The following is a 27279-nucleotide window of genomic DNA, read 5'->3' as shown; positions in this document are numbered from 1 at the left end:
ATTCATTCAAAGACAATATTTGACATTTATGAAAATGGTTCTGCCACATAGTTTAGAGAAGGAAAGCAAATATCTTCCTGGATGGAATGGGCTACAGCATTCTTTCTGCAATTTACCCCTATACAATTTTCATAATTTGATGCATATATTGCAAACTGATGTATAGAACTTTGTTAGACTTAGTCGCCGGCTAAAACAGTAGTATTTCTAGGTCATATGACTTGTTTATAAAGCTTTACCTCACAAATACGTAGCACTGTTCCTTTATTGTTTATGGTTGATACTTTATTCTCAGCATAGGAATTTAAATCATAGCTCCCTATTATATTAGTTAATGCATATGTATTTATAAACAAAATTTAAATATAACTTACAGCATTACCTCTATTGGTATGTACTGTACACATGGGAGCTTTCTATGCGCCTGTGGAACGATATGTCTTAGCTGTAGCCACTGCTCAGGAAATTAATTAATCCAAATAGGGTTAATTAAATGTGCAGAGAGTTCACAAGTGCTCACAGTGAATGCTGGACCAATCAGGGTTGCAAGGTAATAGGATTAATCATAATTATGATCAGGCGCGGGCTGGGAGAGGGAAGTCCGGGGGGCACGCAGGCGGCCGCATCACATGACAGCCCGCCCCTGATTATGATCTATGATTCTACCAATGTTCACTCTAAACACTAAGTTGTACGGTCAGCACATTCTTCATACAATAGACCCTATATGAAGTGCCAGTTAAGCTGTGTTCAAGCAGTGAAGGCAGCTGAAACAGGACATAACTTGGGGTCATGAAAAGCGTCCATGTGAACAAGTCCTATGTTTTAGTGAACACACACAAAGTTATAAAAGTTTTATTACAGGTATTTCCATTTACATGCAATATAAAACAAGAACAAAACTTAACTCATTGTGCACACACATACAAATCTGAAGAAAAAGCAGCTAATTAGATGTGTTATGGTAATATTTACTTGCTATTTTGTATTACACAATTAATAACCATCTACAAATGTAGCTACCATTATCCTCACACACTTTCTGATGTTCTGTTTCCAACCCAATAAGCCATCATAAATAGCAATTATGAATAAAAATACATGCTCACAGGCCGTTTTAAATAAATAAATAATAATAATAGTCAAGCTGCCCAGGATATGTTGCCTATTGCTGCATCCACAAAGCAGTGAACAAAGCAATAGTAGTTCTTAAGACAGTGTTCTATTACTTTGATTAGTATCTAAACAATAGCTGTTTTAATATGGGTAGCTGATAATGCTTTTGCCTTTATAAAAGATACACACAGTACCCCACCACCACCAGTTACAATTGTCATTCATTGATTGGTTGCTATAGGCAACATCCCCACTTTTTCAAACCCGCAGCTTAGTAAATCTAGCCCTATGTATCAATTGTTCCCAGAGGCTGGCTGGGCTGGTGGGCAGTGGAGCATGTGTCCCCCGGGCTGGTCCCATAGTGGGCAACCTTGGGAGGGGTCATTTGGCTACATGCATTTTTTTCCCCCTTTAAAATGTGCCTAATAGGCTACTAAACCGAGGCTCGGCCCCCGGGCTAAAATTTGCCAGACAGCCCCTGACTGTTCCCGACAACTATTACATGGTAAGTAGGACTATTTTTACCTTTTGTTTCATGTTATTGTATGTTTACTTTAATTTTCTAAACTACACTACAGAGGTGGCATCTAGAATCTTATTGATTGCTGTTCAGATTCCAAATAGCCACATAATAATCACAATGCTTTGGTGATGGGTCATTTGACCCAATTTTTTGCTATACCTTGTTTAAATAAAAAAGGAACAGGTTAAGAAAAGGAATATATTATGACTATATATGGGAATCACTTTAGGAGCCTGCACAGTGAGTGGTCAGTGCATTTGGTCTAAGAAACCAAAGTGACCAACCAGAATCTTAAATTCAAATTGTGTGAGCAGAATAACTTATGATATCTATATGCCCTTACTCACCATCAGTCACAGATGGGCCACTGACAAGGAATACATAATAGGTGGAGATGGCACTGGATCGTTGCACTGTAGAGATACTGCTCTGTGTAACGAAGGAACATTGCAACACCCCACTTGTATAGTTTGTTATTATATATCCTGCTGTGCTCTAAAAATTAAAAAAAGATATAAGTTTATCTGAGAGAAATTTCATAGGCAAAAAAATGGATTTAGTTACTTCAAGATGTATACTGAACACAGTGGCATCGGTATAGGGATAGCAGTAGAAGCACTTGTTCCCAGGCCTTAGGATATAGGAGAGCTAAACTGACCTATAAATGCTATGCAACCAATGGAGGCACTAGCATTGCCTGTTTCATAGCTTTGCAGTCACTGCAAAGCACTCTGATAGGAATTCAAATCTAGAAAGGCTGCTTCACTGGCTGCACTGCTTCTGCAGTGACCAGAAAGGAGGAAGTGTAACTGGAGCGTGAAAAACAAGATTGGGTAGATGAACATGGGGCACACAAAGGCAATAAGAATGGGGAATGTCATGAGGGGTTCAGCCAGGACGTCTGTGAACCCTGCAGGTAATGGAGAAATTGACTTGAGGAAAAGTGTGTGTATGGGTACATTTGTTTACGTTATTCTTTTAGGCTCCATTGTCAGAGAGTTTATTATGCTTTATTGATGCTTGTAGAAGCCTGATTTTATTATCTGTGTTTATAATCCCTTATTGAACAAGAGCTTTAGGCTGGGTACACTCTACAGGTTTTTCCGCCGATTAGGGGACCAATCACATGATAAGCGTCCATTCGGCCAGATATCGCGTTAGTGTGTGCGCTCCTTCGATGAACAATTATCATTCCAAAGCACATTAATATAGTTTGATTTTTAAACTGGACTAAAAATCTTGTTCAACGATGGAACAATGTCATTTCAATTCTGCAGTGTACATGCACTGACAACCGGCAGAGTCCATAGATCTCTATAGAGTGTGCAGAGTCACAATCTTTTCAGTCGATAGTTATGACAGATGAAGAGCACAGATCTGAAGGTAAATCTTGTAAAACAAGTTTAGTGTTTACACATGAATTGACATGCGGATTGGAACTTTTTTATTTTTTCCAGACATTGGTAAAATCGGTAATAATATTGCATCAGGAGAAATGTCTATAGTGTGTACCTAGCCTTAGAGTAACAGTATCTCACACAGAGACGGTTTTAAGAATGTGAGAAGCGAGGTATGTACAAACAACTTATTGATAATTAAACAATTGATGAGTAAAAACACTGTTCAATATAACAAATATATGCTTCAAAAAGAACTGAATATCCTGCCTCCCTGCAAAGTTTTGCAATGATAAATGAAGAGCAACACTTTTTCTCCATTACTAAAAGATGTGTATCCAATAATTCTACCCATTATCTGAGCTACAGCCTGGTATGGGAAAGGTTTTACATTCAAGGTACAAACAGTATAAAATTTAGTGATATGACCAAAAAATTCTTCAGTAATTAATATTTTGAATTGAAAATGAAAGTTTTTAACATTGCAAATTCTTTATGCTTAGGCAATTATGAGGTAAGGTGAAGTGAACATTTTGTTTTATCATGGCATCTTTAGATGGTGTCTTCACGCTACAGAAGTCTGTAGTGGTGCTCAGCCAATTGCCTGGTGCCCATATGCTGGTGAATACATTCTGGCATCCTTGGAGGAGGTACTGTGCTACCAGTGGGGTTAGGGAAATGAGAGCATCGTGTGAATGGCACTGCTATTTCAAACATGTTAGTAAAGGCTAAGCAAGGTATAATAAAGACATTTTATATGTCTCCCCTCCCCTTAGATTGTACGCTTCTCTGAGCAGGGCCATCTCTCCTCCTGTTTCCACCACTTCTAACTCTGCTCTCCAGCTACTTTGCCCTCCTCCTCGAGGGCCCTCCTCCCCCCTCTGGGGGTCTCCCTGTCTTCTGAGCCCTCCTTTTGGGCCCCGTCATTTGCGGATACTCCCCCCACCCTCACTAGCTGGGCATTGAGCTTACTGAGTTACTGTGCTTTATGTTTACTGTACTGTGCTGTCTCACCTTGTATTGTAATTCATTTTTGTCCCTGTATGGCGCCACGGACACCTTGTGGCGCCCTATAAATAAAAATTAATAATAATAATAATAATAATAATAAAATATGCTGTAACTCTTAACAACCAATTAGATACCAATCTTCTGCAAGTTTTATTAACGAAAAAAAAGCCTAATTGTTTTAGGTTAACTACATAGAATACGTTTCTCTTAGTCCACTGGGGGACACCAGGTACATTCAGGGCCGTCTCTTACATTGGGCACAATGGGCAGGTGCCCAGGGGCCCGTCCGAGGCAGCGCTGAAAAAAGAAATCCTGCAAAAAAAAAAGAAAGAAAATACTTACCTTGCGGTCACGTCAGCTGGCGATCCGGCTCCCTCCCTTGTCCCCTCTTCCGTGCTGTGCTCGCAGTGAATGTTGGGCGTGATGTCACGTCCAACATTCATTGCAAGCACAGCACGGAGGAGCATGAGAACAGATGGACTCAGCGTGGAAAAAGGAAGAGAAGGGGATCGGACTTAAGGTATATATATATATATATATATATATATATATGTAAAAAAAAGTTATATATATATATATATATATATATATCACTTTTTTTACATACATATATTTTTTTTTTTGCACACACACTATTATATATATATATATATATATATATATATATTTATATTTAGGGGCCCCGGTGCACTGCATTGCCCGGGGGCTCATAATGTAGTTAAGGTGGCCCTGGGTACATTGGGTGTATTATGTAGTTGGAATAGGCAACGAACACTTAGAGACAGTTGATAAATAGTCCTAGGTCCTCCCCATCTATAACCCCCTTCCTATTTAGGCTTCAGTTCATGTTTAACTAAGTCTCACAGAAAAAGAGAAACAGAGAAAAAAAGAAAACAACTACATCCTCTCGAACAAAAAACACAACATGTTACACAAAAGGAGAAATTAGAGCATTAGAGCAGGGAGGGTGCCCGGTGTCCCCCAATGGACGAGGAGAAATGGATTTTACATAAGTATAAAAATCTTATTTTCTCCTGTATCCATTTGGGGGACAGCGGATACAATGGGGATGTACCAAAGCCGCCATCACGGGTGAGAACACTCAGAAGAAACCACACAAAGCACTGTTCTCCAAAAATTGGCATCCCTTGATGCAAACAAATGAAACCTGTAAAACCGGGTAAATGTGTGAACGGCTGACCAGCATTCAACACCAAGTTTAAATCCCAAGGCGCTACCGGATAAACATATGGAGGCCACAATGGCCCACCTTGTGTGTCTCTCACATGGCTAAAGAACTCTTGATGTCGGCTTGGTTTTTGAGGTATGCCACTGTCATTGCATTGTTCAACTGTATCTTCACCGCTTCTCCTGCAGCAACCAGTCCACATTGAGCAGAACATGGAACACTGCTCGCAGTTCCAATACATTGATTGGAAGCTTGAATTCCTCCAGAGTCCAAAGACCCTAAAAACAGGCATGAAGACAGATGGCAACCTAACCCCGAAGGCTGGCATTCTTTGTAACTAAAGCCCAATCCCCGATTGAGATAGGGGGAACCCTGCACAGATTGTCATTCAGCAGCCACCAAAGGAGCATCTGACGCACTCGAGGAGAAAGACGGAACAACTGACTTGAAATGTCAAGGTGGGATCTGTTCCATTTCGAGAGGAGTTCCCTCTGGAACTCCCGTGAATGAAACTGAGCAAACTGACATTGGTCCAATTCAACCGCAAACCTAAGGAAGGACTGATGACCCTCTCATATGGGAAAATGCAGATAGGCATCCTTGATGTCTAGAGCCATCTTGAACTCCCATTGTTTAATGCTGTGAATCACTAACCGCAAGGACTCCATCCAGAATTTGGGTACCCTCGTCTGGGTGTTCCAAGATTTGAGATTCAGAATCAGCCTGAACGAACAGTTAGAGTTTGGAACAAGAAACAGACTTGAATAAAACAACAAACATTATTGAGATTCCTGCACCAGAATAACCACTCTGGAAGAAATTAGGAAGTGGATGGCTTCTCACAGAGCTAGTTGCTTTGTCAAACATGGAAAAGAATAGTCTGGGAGGATTACCGGGGAAAAGAACCATCTAGGAGAATAACCGAGAAGATCGATCATGTACCCCCGGTCCATAATTCCCCTTACCCAGGCATCCGGGGTAGACAGAAGTCTCTGATCCTGAAATAGAAGAAGACAAGCTTCTACCACGACAGACCTTAGGTGGGCAGAAAGGCTGCCACTCTGACTGCTTGTCTGCCAACGTAGCAACTAGATGCTGAGCAGACCAGCCCTGATGTTGCAAACCACCCCATGGGTGGATGACTTACCTCTGGAATACTGACCCCGTAACTTTCAGAAGGTGTGAAATGAACAAAACCTGGACATATTGGGTTTAGGAGCGTTAACAGTAAGGAAAGTTCTCTTAACTCCTATTGACTGACTAATAATGGTGTCAAGCTTTGGCATAAACAGAACACAGCCAGACAAAGGGAATGCTTGTAGAGCCTTTTTAGACTTGATATTAGCCTCCCAGGGCTTAAACCAGAAAGTCTGACAATCCAAGACCATAAAGGGCAGAGATTCATACCCCAATCAGTCCAGCGTCCAGGGCTGCCTCCCTCCAGTAATCCGTAGCTCTCTGAATCTGTTCCACCAAAGGAAGCACTTCATAATACAGTCTGTCGGCTAACAAACCTTACGAAAGATTTTCTGGCAAGCACTCCACAGCTTTGTTCACCTAAGCCCACGCCAATGCGGGCCTCAAAAAGGCATCCACCACCACAAAAATGGACTTCAGGAAGTCCTCAACCTTCAACAGTCTGCACCGTTCTTCAAAGTGGCTGTATTGGGAAGAGCGATAGCAGTAACCTTTGCCAACCGCAAAACCGAAGTGTCCACTCGTGGAAGCGCTTCCCATTTAGCTAGAACCTGAGGGGGGAACGGATAACAAGACTGCAGGCGACGACACACTTGTAACTTCCGATCCAGTGATGACCAGGGCACTCCCAACAGATCCTCCAACTGGGAGGAAGAGGGAAAAGAAAACAACTTTTTGACCGCCGTGCAAAGAATAAAGGCTCAGGGACTAATGTCTCAGGAATGTCCAGCACCTGGCACACAGCCCGTGTCAAATCGTCCACCCACTGACAGTCAGGAGGAACTTCCTCTGCAAAACAGGAGCACTCTACATCCGACTGCACAATCACTTCTCACTACTCCTGGGAAGAACAGTCAGAATCTAACTCATTTCCCAGCTGGGGCGCCGCCATCCTCCTGCACCCTCCTCCTGTTTATCTGACATGATAAACACAGATGGGAGAAAAACACAGAGGAAAAGACAAGCAGCACACTATTAAAGTAAAGAAAATGAGCCTCCAATACAGCCAAAGAGCCCAGGCATTCTGAGGGACAAACCACTCAGATAAACCAACCCCCAACCTCTTACTTTAAGGAGAAAGGACAGAGTGGAGGCTAGCTGAAGCCCCAAAATGGCTGCTATTCTGGTATTTGCACATGAGGAGTAAGAGACCACTAGGGAGAACGTGTAGAGAGGGGGGAAGAAGCACCTACCCCCAGGGCCCAGCACTGGATTGTAAGCCATCCAGAAGGACAGCCCCCTCCACCAATCCAGACTCTGGATTGCAGAGCTTAGCAGGTGCTTACACTGCAGCTGTAACCCCTTACTGGCGCACCCCCCTGAGGAATCTAAGGTCTGTCACCAGTGAGAGACAGTCATTCCAGGTGACCTGCCATGGCTTCCTAACCCACCCTCTCCCTAGCACTGTGCTGGGAGAGGGTTATAATCACCTGCTGCCACTGCCTCTGTTGCACGGTGAAGCAACCACTGCTTAGGGACACTGGGCACAGCCTGCTGCGACTGTGGCCGGTCCCCTGAGGTGTCAAGCTATGGGAGAGGAGGGGGCAGCAGCGGAGACACCTCTATGACACCACTGGTCCCCCTATCCAAGCAGCGTACAGCCACCTGTGCTGTGCGCTACAGAATGACAGTCAGCCCCTTCCTCACAGCATGAAGCCACCGATGAGGCTTTTATAACGCTGGAAGCAAAGCCTCCAAGTGCAAATTAATAAAATACATACAAAAATAAATAAAACAAATAAAAACTAAAATAATATAGGCTCCCCAGCAGCCCCAAGCATCCTATATGTTGGGGCATTAAACTAAACTGAAGCCTAAACAGGGTAGGTATAGAGGGGGAGGAGCTAGGACTAGGTATCAACTTTCTTAAACTGCCCAACACCTATTCCCACTATACCCCAATGTACCCGGTGATCCCCAGTTGGATGCAGGAGAAGTGTAATTTGTGGCACGACATTAAATAAACCTTGCAGAAGAATTGCCTACGGTCTGTACCACTCACCGTGTTAGTGATAGTGGGAGCCACTTTTCCAGTGGTATAGGCTCGTTGTACTATGATATTTCCTGAAGAAGATCTGGTACAAATATAGACATCATCATTTCCCTGAAAAATATAATCAACTTAGATATGAAATGCTCTCGTTATTATAAGGCATAAAGTATAGTGTTATTATTTAAATTTGACATATGTTAAGCTGTACTTTACTACAATAAATAAAGTATCGATTAAAAAAACACAGGTATGTAAATGAAAATATAAAAGCAGGCATTCGTAGAAAATGACTATATTCAATCATGTTTAGTAGATTTCTGAATGTTTCTGCATTGCATAAAAATGCTGTAAAAATCTTATCAATATAAAATTACTATTGTGAGATATATTTTGTCATTTTACATATGGTCTACCCATGGTTTGTACTTTTCCTCTATGATCTTTATGAATGAGTGGGTAAAAGAAAAGTAGAATTGTCTGCTGTCAACATCCTGCCTTCCACAAATTATGCATTATTTCTGAATTTTCCAATGACAGCCTGTTTCATGCTTCAGTTCTTTGAAGTTATGATTCAATACCTCTTAAATGCTTGTAAAGACCTGTAAGCAAAGTTTCATACAAAGCCTATAATGGCTGCACTTACAGCGTTCTTGAAAAAAATAGAGATTGGAATCAGGATGTATCTTTTACCCCTTCAGATTTATTCATTAAAAGAAGTATGGAAGACATATATGTGACATTTACAACAACATTAAGTATTTATTTGTCCTTTAATAGTAACTTGACAAAAGTGGATGGGAGAATCTTACCATAATTTGATCATCAGAGAAACCAATGGCCACATATCCTGATGTTGAGCCACTCATTTCAAATACGTAACCGCTGCTGGAGGGAACTGCGGACATGAACTGACAATTGTTGTCATTGGGATTGCAGTTCGAAGGATTAGTGAAACAAAACTTCTGAGAACCACATGTGGTATTAGAAATCTGCAACTATAAGAGTGAAATGAAAATATTGTGAGTATTCTTCATCTCACACAGTGCAAATCATGTTGTATGTATGTAATTTAATCTGACACAGAGCAGACAATGATATTAGGACTGTGTACTATTTACAGACTTACTGCAACTATAATGTCACTTTCCACTCCTGTCCAGAAGGTGCTGTAGCTACTCAAAACAGTTGCTCTGAAAATAAAGGAAGTCATTTACAGTTCATTGATTTCAGTGGTGTCATGTGCTATTAGCGCATGCTTAAATATTGCAACAAATTCTGGGTTATTTTGAAATATAATCTCCCTGCCCCACTTGATATTGTTGTTGACAAACCATTAGATTCACTCACTGGTGACCCACTTGCACCACGGAATATGATATCTTCATCATCACCTTTTATTTATATAGCGCCACTAACTCTGCAGCGCTGTACAGAGAACTCATTCACATCAGTCCCTACCCAATTGGGGCTTACAGTCTAAATTCCCTAACACACACACACACATGCACACAGACAGAGAGAGAGAGTGATAGACTAGGTTCAATTTTTAATAACAGCCAATTAACCTACTAGTATGTTTTTGGAGTGTGGGAGGAAACTGGAGCAACCGGAGGAAACCCACGCAAACACAGGGAGAACATACAAACTCCGCACAGATAAGGCCATGGTCGGGAATTCAACTCATGATCCCAGTGTTGTGAGGCAGAAGTGCTAACCACTTAGCCACCGTGCTGCCCATTGATGTGAACTTCATCCAACATATGGAATGGGGTTTAGCATTAAAGAAAGGAATTATGCTGGTTTTAGATGAGGTGTGGCTGTACGATTAAAAAGTGTAACGGATTACTGGATACACTACTAATCTTGATTAGCGCTGCCTTACCTGAGGTGCGGAGTCTAGCGATCTTCCCGGTATTCACCAAGAACCGCCGCAATACTGGATGGGCTTTGCTGCCAGGAGTCGCAGGTTGCGGTCCTCAGGTTTGCCCCAAGATGTAGTACAGCGGAATAGGAGCAGGATGAGAATAGTCTGATAGGCCGGGTTGGTACACAGGTAGGCAATGCAGACAGAATCGGGAGACAATCTCGGAGTCAATCAAACCGGGTCGGTATACGAGTCACCAGAACAGATGCGAAGTCAGCTAGCCGGGTCGGTACACAGAAATGGCAGATAAACGTATAGAGGAAGGAGCGTGAGACAATCCGGGTCAGGAGCACAGGCAAACAGGGAGGTCAGAAAGCCGGGTCGGTACACGGGAGAAACAGAATCCAGAAGGGTCAGCAAGCTGGGTCGGTACACAAGAGATCAATACACACAGGAAGCAGGAACCAGGAGGACACAGGAATCAGGAGCCAGGAACAGGTAAGTTGCTCTGACACTCCTAGAGTGTCAGAGCGCTGTTTAAATAGGAAGTCCCAGATTTGAATTCCCCGCCCTAGGTCTGGCGGTTATGTGACCGCCGAACCCGGAAGTGCGGCTTCCGGGTCCGACGGAGCAGCGGGGGAGCGAGGAGAGGTAAGTATCGTTACAGTACCCCCATCCTCTTGTAGGGAAGGCCACCAGTAGTTGCAAGATAGCAACACCAAAGTCTTGCAAATGTCGGCGTGACCCGAGAAGAGGGAACGATGAGCCCATCGTAAAAGTTTGATGCGGAGAGGAGCAGAAATGAAGGTCTTGTCTGGAGGACAGCTTCTCTTGAGATGTGTTGCTGCCAAAATTCGGCTAGGGTCCAGAATAAATTTATTCTTCTCCAATGGTTCCGAGTCAGCAGGATCAAATGAGCGAGATCGAGCATCCGCCTTAATATTCTTAGATCCACAACGGAAGGAGATCAAATCGGGAGAAGAATAAGGACCATCTTGCTTGCCGAGGATTTAGACAGCGAGCAGTATGCAAATACAGCAAGTTCTTGTGATCGGTGTATATAGTATTGGGAAACTGAGCTCCTTCTAGGAGATGCCTCCATTCAAATAGAGCCAATTTAATGGCAAGGAGCTCCCTGTCACCAATACCGTAGTTCCTCTCAGCAGGTAGGAGGCGACGGGAAAAGAAACCACATGGACGTAGTTTACCCGTAGAATCTCGTTGAGAGAGAACTGCTCCTGTACCTACGGAGGATGCGTCCACCTCCAGAATGAAAGGACGAGAACAGTCAGGTTGTCAGAGGATGGGAGCCGAGGAAGAGAGAGATTTTAAGGTAGCAAAGGACTGAGTAGCTTCCACAGACCATACTTTGGCATTCGCAGACTTCCGGGTCAGGGCGGTGATAGATGCCACAAGAGTAGAGTATCCTTTAATAAACTGGCGGTAATAATTGGAAAAGCCTAGGAACCGTTGTGGAGCCTTCAGGCCAGAGGGTTGAGGCCAATCTAGAATGGCCTTTAACTTGGTGGGATCCATTTGCAATCCTGTGCCAGAAATTATGTAGCCTAAGAAAGGAACTTGTCTCTGTTCAAAGGTACATTTTTCTAGTTTGCAGTATCAATGTTTTTTTCCTGATCCGAGACAGAACTTCCAGGACATGTTTGCGATGTGATACCAAATCTTGGGAGAAGATGAGGATATCATCTAGGTAGATGACCACAAACTGATACAACAGGTCTTGAAAGAGTTCATTCATAAAACCTTGAAACACAGCGGGAGCATTGCACAACCCAAAGGGCATAACCAAATATTCAAAGTGACCATCCCGGGTGTTGAAGGCAGTCTTCCACTCATCTCCCTCCTTAATGCGCACCAGGTTATGGGCTCCTCTGAGGTCCAATTTCGAGAAGATGGTATCCCCCTTAATCCGATCAAACAATTCTGAGATTAATGGTAAAGGGTACCGATTCTTTACGGTGATGGCATTTGGACCTCGGTAGTTGATACAGGGGTGGAGGCCCCCATCTTTCTTTTTCACAAAGAAGAAGCCTGCCCCAGCAGGGGAAGAAGATTTTCGGATGAAGCCCTTTCTCAGATTATCATGGACATAGTCCTCCATAGCCTTGGTCTCGGGAACGGAGAGAGGGTACACTCAGCCTCGAGGTACTGGTTTGCCAGGAATCAAGTCGATGCTACAATCCCAAATTCTATGTGGAGGGAGTTTCGTAGCTTCCTGTTCACAAAAGACATCGGCAAAGATTTGGTAGGGCTCAGGAAGAAGGGCCAAGGGTAATCTCTTGTGGCATTTGGAATCTCCCAGAGGAACCACTTTAGAAAAGCAATGAGAAAAACAATGTTGTCCCCAAGATAAGATATGACCAGACTGCCAGTCAAGATTAGGGGAATGGAGACAAAGCCACGGTAGTCCAAGGATGACTGGATTAGTAGATCTGTGAATCACAAAGAAGAAGATACTCTCCTGGTGGAGTACTCCAATCTGAAGAAGAAGAGGAGTGGTGCGTACAAGGATGGATCCTTCAGGAATTCTTGCCCCATCGATGGCTAAAAGGGAGATAGGTTGTTCTAATGCTTGCGTGGGAATGGAGAATTGCCTTACCAAGGAAGCAGAAATGAAGTTCCCTGCAGCCCCGGAGTCTAGGAGGGCTGACTGAGAAAAGGTCTGATGTCCTGACTGTAAAGAAATAGGGATGGTGAGACAATCATTATTATAAGGGATTGAGGGAGACTGAGAAAGGAGGCCCAACGATACAGCTCCCGAACACGTCAGGCCTTCTCGTTTCCCGGACGCTTGGAACAAGAATTAAGGTGGCAGCTCTCTCCACAATATAAACATAACTTATTACGAAATCTTCTCTCTCTCTCTTCGGCCGATAGGCGGGTCCTTCCCAATTGCATCGGTTCCTCGGGTGGAAGAACAGGTGTTTGGAAGTTGGGGGCTAAACGGATCATACTGCGTCGAGACTGTTCCTTCTCAAAATTACGCTCCTTGGAACGTAAGTCAATCTTGATGCAGAGGGAGATGAGATCGTCCAAAGATGCAAGGAGTACTTGAGACACCAGCTCGTCTTTAATCCGATCTGAAAGATCCTGCTAGAATGTAGCCTCAAGAGCCTCATCATTCCAGTGGAGTTCTAAGGCCATGGTTGTGAAGTGAACAGCATACTGACCCACGGACTGGTTTCCTTGGCGGAGACGCAACAACCCAGCAGCTGCATTGGAGACCCTTCCTGGCTCGTCAAAAACCTTTCTAAAAGTGGACAAAAAGGTGGAGAAATTATGCAGGATAGGATCATTCCGCTCCCATAACGGGGATGCCCACGCCAAAGCTTGACAGAGAGCAGCGATATCACATAGGCCGCTTTAGCCTTCTCAGAAGGAAAATTCCCTGGCAACAGTTCAAATTGAATGGAGCATTGGTTCAAGAATCCTATGCAAAGTTTAGGATCTCCATCAAACTTAGGTGGATTAGGTATCCGCAATTGGGAGAAAGAAGCTGCTGCTGCAGAAGGGGGGTCCGGAGCCGCAATCACTGGTGCAGGAGGTCCGGTGGCCACTAAGGTGTTCTGAACAACGTCCAGCCGAGTGGATAAGCTCTGGAGGAATTTTAAAAGTTGCTCTTGGTTCGCCTCCTGTTTGTCCATTCTTCCCACTAAATGCTCCAGTAGATCTTTAGCCGCTGGATCCATAGTAAGAGCAAACTGTAACGGATTACTGGATACACTACTAATCTTGATTAGCGCTGGCTTACCTGAGGTGCGGAGTCTAACGATCTCCACGGTATTCACCAAGAACCGCCGCAAGGCGGGATGAGTTTTGCTGCCAGGAATCGCAGGTCGCAGTCCTCAGGTTTGCCCCAAGATGTAGTACAGCGGAATAGGAGCAGGATGAGAATAGTCGGATAGGGCGGGTTGGTACACAGGTAGGCAATGCAGACAGAATCAGGTGACAATCTTGGAGTCAATCAAACCGGGTCGGTATGCGAGTCACCAGAACAGATGCGAAGTCAGCTAGCTGGGTCGGTACACAGAAATGGCAGATAAACATATAGAGGAAGGTGTGTGAGACAATCTGGGTAAGGAGCACAGGCAAACAGGGAGGTCAGAAAGCCGGGTCGGTACACGGGAGAAACAGAATCCAGAAGGGTCAGCAAGCCGGGTCAGTACACAGGAGATCAATACACACAGGAAGCAGGAACCAGGAGGACACAGGAATCAGGAGCCAGGAACAGGTAAGTTGCTCTGACACTCCTAGAGTGTCAGAGCGCTGTTTAAATAGGTGTCACGGGCACTAGGAGTCTTTACCCAGGGATCACCAGATGATGGACTTACCAGAGCAGTATAGGTGGTAATATGGTACTCTGGTAGCGGGGTGATCTCGGAACAGGAGACAGCAGATGGTAGAGAATGCTCGTGGAAAGTCTATGACTAGCAGCACTGGTAATATGTAGGTAATAGTACACGAGGAACTGAATGGACAAGGGAAACGTGAGGATAGTCAGTGGTCTGCGGATAGCAAGTTGTACCACTGCTATAGTGAGGAGGAATGTCCAGAAGTAACGAGGAGGTGATAGGAGTCAGCGGTCTGCGTGTAGCAAGTTGTACCGCTGTCTGGGTGAAGGAATGGAATCCAGGTGGAGGTATCCGGGAAGTCAGTGGTCTGCGTTAGCAAGTTGTACCACTGCTATGTGAAAGGATACTGGAAACAGGTGACTCAGGAAACAGGGAACAGTGGTCTGCCTCTAGCAAGTTGTACCACTGAATATATATGTGAGGAGGAGCACGGGGAGAGAAATGCAGTGCAGAGTATACACGGGCACTCTGAACTTGATCCCACGATGATATGCACAATATAGTAATGACTGAACAGCACTGCACAATAATACAAAGTCACAAGAACTATCCAGGCAAAAGGTAACACAGTCAAATGATGGCAATAGTCTCAGCGGATAGTAAGCTCCAGAGGAAAACAACTCAGTCCAGCAAGATATGCAATACACCAGCACAGTCAATGAGAAGTATGCATACCGTGGTTCAGGAGAGCAGGCTGTCAGACAGAAGTGCAGAGATACCTGAACGGCGGGAGGCCGGCAGGATGCGAAGTCCCAGGAGGGTAGAAGCGGTAATCAAGTAGGTGCAGCGCACAGGTAGGTAGCCCAGCAGGGATAGAAACAAATACTCAGGAAGCAGTAGTATATAGAACTGGACACCTGGAGTACACTGAAGAGTAGAGATGGTCTAGACGAGATGAAAGCAGCGGGGCGTTGATCCGATGCAGACAGGCGAGTTGACACAAGCGGAGACACTGTAGAAGCACGGAGAGCGGATCAGCTGGCTGCAGACACGAGAAGTACTGGAGGGTTGCGATGAGCAGGAAACTGCAGATACATGGAGGCAGCGGATAGGAATCAGCTGGTATAGTCACGATGAAACACGGGAGAGTTGAAGTGAGCAGGATACTGTAGATACACGGAGGCAGCGGATAGGAATCAGCTGGTGTAGTCACGATGAAACACAGGAGAGTTGAAGTGAGCAGGATACTGTAGATACACGGAGGCAGCGGATAGGAATCAGCTGGTGAAGTCACGATGAAACACAGGAGAGTTGAAGTGGACTGCAAACTGAAGTAGCACAGAGGCAGCGGATAGGAATCAGCTGGTGCAGTCACGGTGAAACACTGGGGAGATGAAGTGGTCACCACAAACCACAAACGAACAACAGGAATCAGCAGGAGATGAACACACGAGGAAACACAGGAACACCTTCAGAGGCTCATGGGGAATGAGACTCCAAGATCAGGCAACGAGGTATGGAACTCAGGTGCTTTAAATAGGGAGTGTTGCCTGATCAGCCAATTAACTAAAAGGAACATGAACAGAGGGTTTGAAAGGGCTGCACATGCGCAGACCCTCAGGATGGTGGACGGCCACGGTTCCTAAACACACGAGAAGTAGCACTCACAGTCTGGTGAGTGACAATAGGAAGCCCCACATTTGAATTCCCCGCCCTAGGTCTAGCGGTCATGTGACCGCCGAACCCGGAAGTGCGGCTTTCGGGTCCGACGGAGCGGCAGGGGAGCGAGTAAGGGTAAGTATCGTTACAAAAAGCAGGGATTCCAAATCTCCAAACAACAGACTATTATTATTCCTTATTAATATGGTTCCAACATATTACACATTGCTTTACAAGGAATGTTTAATCATTCAGATCCGTCCCTTTCCCAGTGGAGCTTCTCTAGGGTAAAATTCACCAGAAGCCAATTAACCTACTAGTATGTTTTTGACTTGTAGGTGGAAAACAAGTGCACCTGGACGAAATGTACGCAAACACGGGGAGAGCGTAAAGACCCCACATAGGAATTGCCTTGGTCGAGACTGAACCCATGGCTGTGCCACTGCATCGCCCACATGAATATAATGTGGATGTGAATAAGAAATTTATAAATGCCACCAATAAGGACAAAATAAACTATTTTCTAAAGTATCTCCTCAATTAGTTTTGGTCTCTGTGAGTTCTGATCAACAGCTCTTCGGGAACAGACCGCCCCTGTCTCCATCTGATCAAAGTCAGTGTCTGCATCCTCCAGTCATGTGAAGAGATGCTATATGACCCAGAATGGATTTTAAAAGAACAGCACACAGTTTGGGTCAGCTCAACACTAGGTGAAAACAACACCCCAGAAAATACTACAGGAGAACTCCAGTTTGTAACGATCAAAGTAGAAATAGAAAGAGTTCTAAATTAGAACATATTTGAATCAATTCAATTCATTCCAGTATAGTTTTAGCTGGTCCAATATAACATATTTGACTATAAAGGAGTGCAAGTTAAATAAAAATACAGCTAAACAACTAAATATTGGATATAGCTTTTAATGGGTGTCAAAGCACATAGTTGTAAACCTACTTCAGTCAGTCTTCTAAAATCCATTTGTGCATTTTGGCTAACACTTTCAAAAGTTTAAGAAAAAAAAATTAAAGACAGACCATATGTATGCCAGTGGCTTTAATGGACTGAATAGTATATTGTAGTTTGGCAGCATATGGTAAACATGGAGATTAAACCCAAAGCTGTTCTGACAAGATGTGAAAGTTAAGTTACATCATAGAACATAATTTAAAAATTAAAAGCACGTCGGGGCAGAGACTAGTGTGTATGGTTATAATATACTCTCTGAAAGTCGCTGCATAATTTGTTGGAGCAATATAAATAAAAGTTTAAATATTAATAATAATAATAATAATAATAATATAAACAATAGTCCAAACTGTATACAAAGGGTTTGATTTGACAAATTGTAGTTCAAGCTACTGTAAGATGACTGACAACTGCTGGGAGTGAAGAGAAGAACCATTTAAACAGGAGAAAGTCTTATTATTTGTTCAGTCCACAGGTTTGTTATATAGTTTTAACTGGCTGGATAACACCTTTAAAGGTAGTAATCATTAGCACAAGCAGCACACTCTTAAATGTGATGGGTTTTACAGTCATTTTACCATAGAATGCTTAAAACTTAAAGCATACGTACAAAAATAAAAAATAATTTACACCTTACATGTTCGTGAGCTGTCACTCTTCCTTCGATAGGACAACAAAAAAATACTGCTCTCTACTTTCGGTTCGGGACAAATTTAGCCAGGAAACAAAGATTCTGCACGTAAGTGCTGTCATGACGCAATCTGACTGGCTATAGCTTTGAAATCGCCAGGTATTAGGCATACTTGCCAACTCTCCCGGAATGTCCGGGAGGCTCCCACATTTTGCGAGAGTCTCCCGGACTCCCGGGTGAGTGTGGCAATCTCTCGAATTCTGCCCACTTTCCTAGGAAGTGCCCCACTTCCTAGTGAAGTAGGCAGAATTAGCTCCCAAACGCCGCAATCCCTGGGGAATCGCGGCATTTGGCCCCGCCCCCCGCTGTCAAATGACGCATTTTGTGTCATGATGTCACGGGGGCGGGTCCAAAATGATGCGCATTTTGGAGCCCCGCCCCGGTCACGCCCACCTCCCATGACAGGCTCCCGGAAAACAAATCTTCAAAGTTGGTAAGTATGGCATTAGGCCTTATACCCACGGGCAGTAATTTTATGAATTTTGCTAGCATTTTTAACGGTATGCAAACGGGTTTGAAAATAGAACCCCATGTTTCCGATGGCACCATAGTCAAATAGAACCCCACATGTTGAAAGTCACCATAACCAAATACAATTTTACTAGCATTCGGGTATATTGCGTTTTTCCAAAAACACAGTGATCAGTATGATTATCGTGGTTAAAGACATTGGAGAAGTCTACATCGACCTCTCAACGCTAGTAATAACACTACTGTCGTGCATTTTTACTAGCAGTAAAATATGCAACACCACTTGGACTTTGTACCTAGCCTTCGACAGGCTGGCAGACTTTAGCCCGGGGGGCAAGCACATAGCACTGGCCCATAAGCAGCGGCCCATCCGTAAAGGGTGATCTTCGGTACAATATATATATTTATCAATATAAAAAGAGACTATTTTAGTGTTGCTTAACCCAGCAATACTTTATTATTATAAATAACAAATCTTAAATAATGAAATCAAATAATGCAACAAAAAACAAACCTCACTTTACATTGTATTTTGTTTTATATGTTACTTCTCCCTGCAGCACTTTTGTTTTTTTTGTTTTTTACATACCTCGCTGATTATAATGGGGTATAAATCATATTATAGCAATAGATTACATAATGTTCTATTACAGTACTGAACATAGGGGCTGATTTATCAAAATGCAAAAAGCCCTTTTGCTTTAAAAATCTGATGTTTTTGCCTGTTTTTGCTTTGGACTATTTACTAATAGGGTTATTAAACAGATAATATGAGGGGTGGTACTGGGAGGAGAAGCAGAGTACTAGGTGTCAATCTGACACCCTGGCCCAGAGCTGGATTAAGGGGCTGGGGGGGCTGGGGTACTTTTGACAGGGGAGACCCCTATGATGTAACATGGTTATCATTTTACACAAATACACAGGCAATACTGTGTGTACTACACATCTCTGCCTTCACGAGCAATACAGTGTGAAGCGGGGATATACCTTCCATCTGTCCTTCGGGACTGCTCCAACAGATTCAGGACAATTGGCAGACTGTCCTGCTCTCTCCTCTCTTCTTGTCACTTTCATCACTTGTGGCTGCTGGTGTCTTTAGATCAGTTGCTGCTTGTCTGGATCCTGGAATGCTGGAGGCCCTATTTAGGAAAAAAATGGGTATATGAAATTTAGAAATCTCCAAACAGCCTCGCTGTTAAATCAAAATAACACCCACGTTTTATAATAAAGCCTCCCTCCAGCCCGAAATTAAAATAATAGAATTCACATTTGAAAAATAGCTCTACTTCCCTCTAACTAGCCCTGGCATTACATTAATAGCATAGACATTTAATAAATAGACCTATTTCCCCCAACATTAAATAGTATTCCCATTTAATAAATAAACCTATTTCCCCCCCTTCAAACAGCCCCGGCAATAAATTAATTAGCATATACGTTTAATAAATATAACCATTTCCCACAACCATACAAGGCATTAAATAATTGATAATCACATTTACTAACTAGACCTAATTTTCTCCAAACAGCCCACATTCAATGAATTGCTCCCAAACCACCCCATCTTAACTTCATAGGCCTCACTATTCAATTAAAGCACCACCATCCATAAATAAAATAGCACCCACAATTAGCCCCCAACCTGCACTCCACCATTAAATTAATATTAAGATCCCCCTTCCCTCTCACATTATATTAATATACTGCCCCTCCACACACACATTATATTAATATACTGGCCCCCTAACACACACACACACACACACACACACACACACTAGATACTGGCCACACACACAATCGATACTGGGCCACACACACACACACAATCGATACTGGCCACACACAATAGATACTTGCCCTTCTCACACACAATAGATACTGACCACACACACACACACACACTAGATACTGGCCACACACACACACAATCGATCTGGCCACACACACCCACACAAACAATCGACACTGGCCACACACACACACACACACACACACACACACACAATCGATACTGGCCACACACACACACAATCGATATACTGGCCACACACACACACACAATCAATACTGGCCACACACACACACACACACAATCGATACTGGCCACACACACACACAATCGATACTGGCCACACACACACACACACACACAATAGATACTGGCCACACACACACACAATAGATACTGGCCACACACACACACACACACACACACACACACAATTGATACTGGCCACACACACACACAATAGATACTGGCCACACACACACACAATAGATACTGACCACACACACACACACACACACACACACACACACACACACACACACACACACACACACACACAATAGATACTGCCCACACACACACACAATAGATACTGACCACACACATACACACACACACACTAGATACTGGCCACACACACACACACACACACACTAGATACTGGCTACAACACATAATATACTGACATATATATATATATATATATATATATATATATATATATACACACACACACACACACTATACTGACATACACACACAATACACTGACATACCACCTCGCAGCCCTCAATGGCACTTACCTTGTTCCAGACGCGCCACGCTATGGATGATTCTCTTCACACATGGGATGATACCTGTCACGTGGTGCGCATCCCATGTGACACCAAGGCCACAGGAATTGGAAGGGAGGTAGTCGGATCCTAGGGAGGGGGTCGGATCCTAGGGATCCGCGGCCAATAGGAGAAGGTGGCTGGTCCCGGAGGAGGGGCCAGCCACCAAGCAATAAAGACTAGGGACTGATCCAAAATATTTTTTTTGGGTCCGAACCGAGGGGCATATGCCCCCCGGCCCAGTCCGCCCCTGGCTTTGACAGGAACTCCAGAATTTTTGCTTGGCAAGACTCTCGCAGAAATGGGGAAGAACTTTCTTTTCTGGTTGAATTTACCCAGTATAGCAAGTAGAGGGCAGCAGATTTTCACTAACCTACAGTAGTAAGAGAGGGAGCCCAGGGATATTTCAAATGTAAATACTTTTGAGAATTTGGTGATTAAGTCACATTTTTGTTGCACATTTTCTTTTCTCTTACTTCACTTTTATGACTATTCCCAAAGTTCTAGTTTTGAATTTACATTAAGTAACAAAAAGTTAAACGTTTCTGAAAAATTAAATACAAATCTATATAATTAACATATTTGGTAAATCCACTAAGTGGTGCATTAAATCTCTAGAACTAACAACAGATCATTTTTCTGCAACACTGATCCCCTAATGGGTTTGAAAAAAAATCATATCTGCTAATCCTTCTCTATAAAACAGTTTATTTACTTTTTGTTGCAATTATATGGAAATATTCTGTACATTCATGTTGGCTTTTTGCCGTTTGTGTATCCAATAGTTTGCCTTAAAAATGCATACTCTGTTGCCCCAGATATTTCTCTAGAACTTGCAACATTGTCAGTGTATATTTATAGAAATTATTAAACAAATGATAGAGAAAACTAGCACCACTCCTTCACAAACCAGAGGCGATGATTACATTATGTTCCCTTGATGTAAAAGATATGGCATTTCTGAAAAGGCTGTAAGGTTATCTCTTATCACAAGAACTGTTGGAGGCTCATGACCTGTTCTTTCCTTGCTGTAATCTAACCGCACAATGAACTCAATCTGTTTGTACATAGCAATAAAATGTATTTAAGAAATTCAATTTTCCATATGAATCAATACAGTATTGCAAGAGAGATGAAACATCCTTCCCCGAAAAAATAATAGTAAAATAGTATAAAAAAGGAATTCGGAAAAGTCTGTGCACAGGGGACAATAACTTCTTTCTTTATGTCAACATTAAACAACGGAGGAAAAGTATAAAGGGAAAAAAAATACAATTCTCTTATTAGTTAATACTTGTTAAAACAAATGACCTATAGCCCTGTTGAAGTGCCAATTTCCCAATACATACCTGAACCGCACAGGTCCTTCTCCCTGGGGAGCCGTCCATGAAGCAGTGATGGATGTTTTTAAATTGTTGCTAATGTGGCTGACAGCTGTGTTCTATATCGGAGAAAATATGAATCAGGTTTTAGTTTGAACAGATTGTGAACTTCAATTGTAGTAAATATGTTCGTTTTTGTATGCAAGGAACTTAATGCAGGGAAAGTACGGGCGTGCTGATGCAGATGTGTACAATTCAAGATCTGGGTTCTCACAAGTACGCCTAATTTCACCCATATTATGTGCACCAGCTAAAGGGGAGTTCTAAGTGTCAACTGATAGTGATAATTGACAGTTTTGGCATTGTATGTATAGAATACATTAAAAGCATCTTTATGTATTTAATGATAATAGTATAATCATTAATAAAAATATGGTATATATATATGGAACTGATGTTCTATTTCTGTATCAGACCATATTGACTAATAAGTATATTACAGCTATCCCAGTAGTAATTACTTTTGCAAAAATAGTTTAAGACATTACTCCAGCACACTCAGTATCTTTTGACACAATCTAGTCTCATAAAAGAAGAAGTGATATTGAAAACTTGCATAGGGCAATACTATTAAATCAAAACTATAATCTTAGATATTCCGACACTTCTCACATAGCTTGCAGCGTCTCTACTTCAAAAAATCTACTATATCAGATAAGTAACCAGGTGTGCATAGGCATCTAACACTTAAAGTCCCCAACTCATAAACTCAAAGGGCCTGATTGAAGTCTGAACACAAGTAGCACGTAAGTTGCGTTGTAAAAAAACAGCACGGAACTTGTGTGTAGTTCCGGACGTATCCAAATCCAAGCGCATTTCAAGAAACGATTCCATTTGAATCTGAGTGTATGCTCTGCCCACACAGTACTTGCTTTATGTAGACAGACACAACAGACTGCAGTATACGCACAAGCGTATGTGCCATGTAAGGTCACATCAGAACGCATGAAAAAAAAAATTATAAAATAAATGGATGATTCAAATTATATATATATAATTTAAGAGTCACGCGAACTGGTGTGACCTTATATTGCATTCAAAAATTATAAAATAATATAAAATTATAAAATAAGCAGACTAGAGCAGGGGAAGTAGGAGGAGCGGGAATGACTGTGATAGGAGAAGAGAGGCGGAGGATGGTAGACAGAGGGGAGGGGGAGGGACTAGAAAGGAAGGCAGTTCATTGCTGGCTGGCCCCAGAGGAGGAGCCAGCCAGCAGTACCAGGGAGTATAGCATTGATGGGCCTGCCCTCTTTAGGACAGGACTGACACCAATAATGCTACGCAGTCCCTTCTGCATTTTCAAACCCTGTCCTCAGACTGTGGTCCCCTAATGAGTCCGGGCCCCATACAATTTATACTCCCCTGATGGCAGCCCTGGTAATATTTCATATTATATTAATTACATGGAACAGTCTAGTTTTACTGGGATTGTCCGAGTACATCAACGTAGAGGTTTTAAACTAGGAGATGTTAAAACAGTTTGTTTTATAGGATATTACTGTATCTGTAACAATATTTTACAATACAATACACTTTTTTTAGCATCATTCAATTATACTGTAATATTTTCCGTCAGGAGATGCTAACACTATTTCACAAAAGTTCGAAATTTAGTCACATTTCCCGGATCAATGGTTGTGTGATTATGTTAGAGAGTGCAGGCTGCATATGACACATATAGTTTTAAATTGTCAGAAGGGTAATGGAGGCAAGTTCTGGTGTTGAAGATACTGTGTTATTTCTACACACTGTATGATCTCTCAGAAAGGAGTTCTCTACACCTTTTGTATCAGTGAGTAGATGCAAATGCCCTAACGACTGATTCATTTCAACCAACGTTAATCTCTGGAAACTTTTGCGCCTGATGTATATTTGGTTTTGATTTTATGGGGTTGTGGCTCAACTGGAAAATATAAGGCAAGAAAAAGAAAATTAAAAAAAAAGGATTATTGTCGTCAAGGAAGGGTCTAAACAAAAATACAGTTATCAATGAATAATCAACATCAACGAACAGTCCAAATTGACATCATTTTGTAAAGATAAATCACATGGAGAAATTTAAATGATTATGTTATTTTCCTGTATTTAACATTCTAAACATGACAAAAAAAGATATAACACATGGCACTACATTATGAAGGCATTAAACATTAGGCTGTAAAAGTCACTAACATTTTAACTAGACATCATCGTTAACCTTTGGTGATACCAGTAAAAAAAGTGTCAGAATGATTGTGGACAGAGTTTTTTTTTCATCAGCTTCACCAGCACCAACAAGGGGACAACAAGGAGCCTGTGTATCACAACTTATTATAGTGCCTGATATTGTTAATAGGGCCCAGATTTACTATATGCACCCAAATTTAAAATAAGGACACGTGGGTCCAATTGTATGTAGAACTGAGGGATGGATTAAGCCCGAGGGAAAATAAAACCTGAGGTTTGTATACATAACTATTTGAATCACTAAGGGTCAACAAAGCAGGAAGGTGTGGTGATGACTGGTAATGTGTTATAAAAGGGCAGGAGCAAGGGAATAGAATAAAAGAATAAGGAGGAGTTAGTTAGCTCTCATGGATCCAGGGAAATCATCCCTCCCTCCTAATCCCTCCCTCTGGATCTGGTGTTCGCTTCCTTGTTGAGGTGTATTCTTCCTTGCTGATAAAAGTACCACATGGTGAGAGGGGTAGCTATCAAATCTTAGTAGCCACTTGATGCGCAGGCCCAGGTCTCTAAAATATGGCTGCTGGTACAGGCATGGAGGTATGATGAGCCACTTGGTGCGTGGGCTCGTGGTATGGTAAGGGTGTGCTGGTTCAGCCCCGGAGGTATGTTGGGCCAACAAGGAGTGCGGGCCATGGTACGGAGGGGTGTGCTGGTTCAGCCCTGGAGGTATGTTGGGCCAACAAAGAGTGCGGGCCATGGTATGGTAGGGGTGTGCTGGTTCAGCCCTGGAGATATGTTGGGCCAACAAGGAGTGCGGGCCATGGTATGGTAGGGGTGTGCTGGTTTAGCCCCGGAGGTATGTTGAGCCAACAAGGAATGCAGGCCATGGTATATAGGGGTGTGCTGGTTCAGCCCTGGAGGTATGTTGGGCCACCAAAGTGTGCAGGCCGTGGTATGGTACAGGTTTGCTGGTTCAGCCCCAGAGGTGTGATGGGCCACTTGGTGCACAGTCCCTGGTATGGTACAGGTGTGCTGGTTCAGCCCCAGAGGTGTGATGGGCCACTTGGTGCACAGGCCCCCTGGTATGGTATAGGTGTGCTGGTTCAGCCCCAGAGGTGTGATGGGCCACTTGGTGCACGTGCCCTGGTATGGTACAGGTGTGCTGGATCAGCCCCGGAGGTATTTGGAGCTTCCTGGAGAGCGTGAACATTCCACAGACTGAAGTCCTATGACTGGTTCAGTCTTTAGCGTGGTAGGAGAATCAGGATAAGCAAGGTGGGTGAAATGCACATTCATGGTAGTCAGGCGTTTGAAACCTGTTCCTTTCAAAAAGTCGGCTAAGGTTTGATGCAAGTACAGCTCCTCTGCTCTGGCTTGCAGTGCGTTATGATTAGCCCAGAATGGTGCAGGTTCTGGGATGCCTAGGGACGGTTTTCCCATTAATGTTCAGATCTAGGGTTCGCTTATTGATAGACAAGGCTGAGTACTGTGTTCTCCCTTCACCATAACAGCAAACGGTTATTTAAATAAAGAAGATTTATTTGTGTCAGTGTGGTGTCTTTTATTATATTATATAAGGATTAAGGTTAAGATTAAAGGCCCATGGGTATGTTATCAACCGTTGTGCATTTTAATTGCTCCATGCACAATTGATTTGCCTTTTGAATACTTTGAAAATGAAACGTGTTGCCTCATGTAGCAGAAAGGCAATAATAAGCCCAACTTCATTGCCTTCCAGTTATATTGTGTTCAAATTGTACATGCTCTACTATACTCTACTATATATGCTCTACTACACTCTACTATAGCTGCTCCTTTATAATAATGGGATACAAAAATAATTAAATCACAGTATGTATTTTAAATGAATAACTTACTGCTCTCCCACTACAGGTTAGTGTTTGAGCTTTCCCATCTGTAGTGGCAAAGGTTCCAGTAATCCTATTTCCTCCCACTGATCGGGCCTCCAGGAGGAACCCTTTAAAGGGAGTGGAAACAGAGTTGGACTGTAAGGTTACTAAAATGAAAACAAATAGAACGATTAGTCGGCAATAAGTAATATTATTTATTAATTAAAGGATACATTTATGGGAAAAGCTTGGATTTATTGTCGCTAACATATAGTAGTTTTAGAGTCAAATGCAAGATTGTCCTTGGGAGGATAATCAATATCTGCCTTCCATAAAGCAAATAATATTACTTCATGTTGATTTTGTGGAACAGAATGGATATGATATGAAGTGCATATACGAAGATCTGTCCCAATGTATGTTCTACTCTAATAGTGACTGTACACATAAAGTTTGTAAGTCTATTTATACTATGCTGTTGTCGCACTTTGATAGATTCATCAATCATTATGGATTCGACACTATTTGTGAAAAATAATCTAGAAAAAAACTGTTTTATTGTTGGGACTTGAGGAACCAGTTTGAGTGAAACCCCAGCCCAGCCAATGTATTGTATAGTGTGACAATGTTCTAAGAAGACAGTGATCCCTGCTTTGAAATATATATAGTATGGCTATTAGCACTGTATTTTAACACGTCAGTTGAAAATAGTACATTGGAGGCTGCTTGATCTGCAGTTTTTGTGACATTTTGGCCTCTATTAACCCTCTCCATCTCTAACAATAATCACTATAAAATGTAGAGCTCTACTGATTCCCCCAGGCTTAAGGTCTCATTAAAAGGCAGCCACATACAGTAAACCTGAA

At 42.7% G+C, this 27279-nt stretch overlaps 1 protein-coding gene across 1 annotated transcript in view; it reads right to left on the bottom strand.

The window, feature by feature from the left end:
• Positions 1-27279, bottom strand: part of LOC142099257 (putative ferric-chelate reductase 1) — a 57886-nt gene that overhangs the window by 20173 nt on the left and 10434 nt on the right. Inside the window, exons 3-8 of the mRNA XM_075182527.1 lie at positions 26441-26580; positions 22362-22453; positions 9553-9616; positions 9236-9421; positions 8436-8537; positions 1987-2134 (exon numbers count right to left, since the gene is read on the bottom strand). Coding sequence (XP_075038628.1) covers positions 1987-2134; positions 8436-8537; positions 9236-9421; positions 9553-9616; positions 22362-22453; positions 26441-26580 — 732 coding nt within the window. The remainder of the gene's footprint in view (positions 1-1986; positions 2135-8435; positions 8538-9235; positions 9422-9552; positions 9617-22361; positions 22454-26440; positions 26581-27279) is intronic.

The sequence above is a fragment of the Mixophyes fleayi genome, chromosome 8 (genome assembly GCF_038048845.1).
Source record: "Mixophyes fleayi isolate aMixFle1 chromosome 8, aMixFle1.hap1, whole genome shotgun sequence".
Classification (NCBI taxonomy): Eukaryota; Metazoa; Chordata; class Amphibia; order Anura; family Limnodynastidae; genus Mixophyes; species Mixophyes fleayi.
This window is presented reverse-complemented; position numbering and strand designations above follow the sequence as displayed.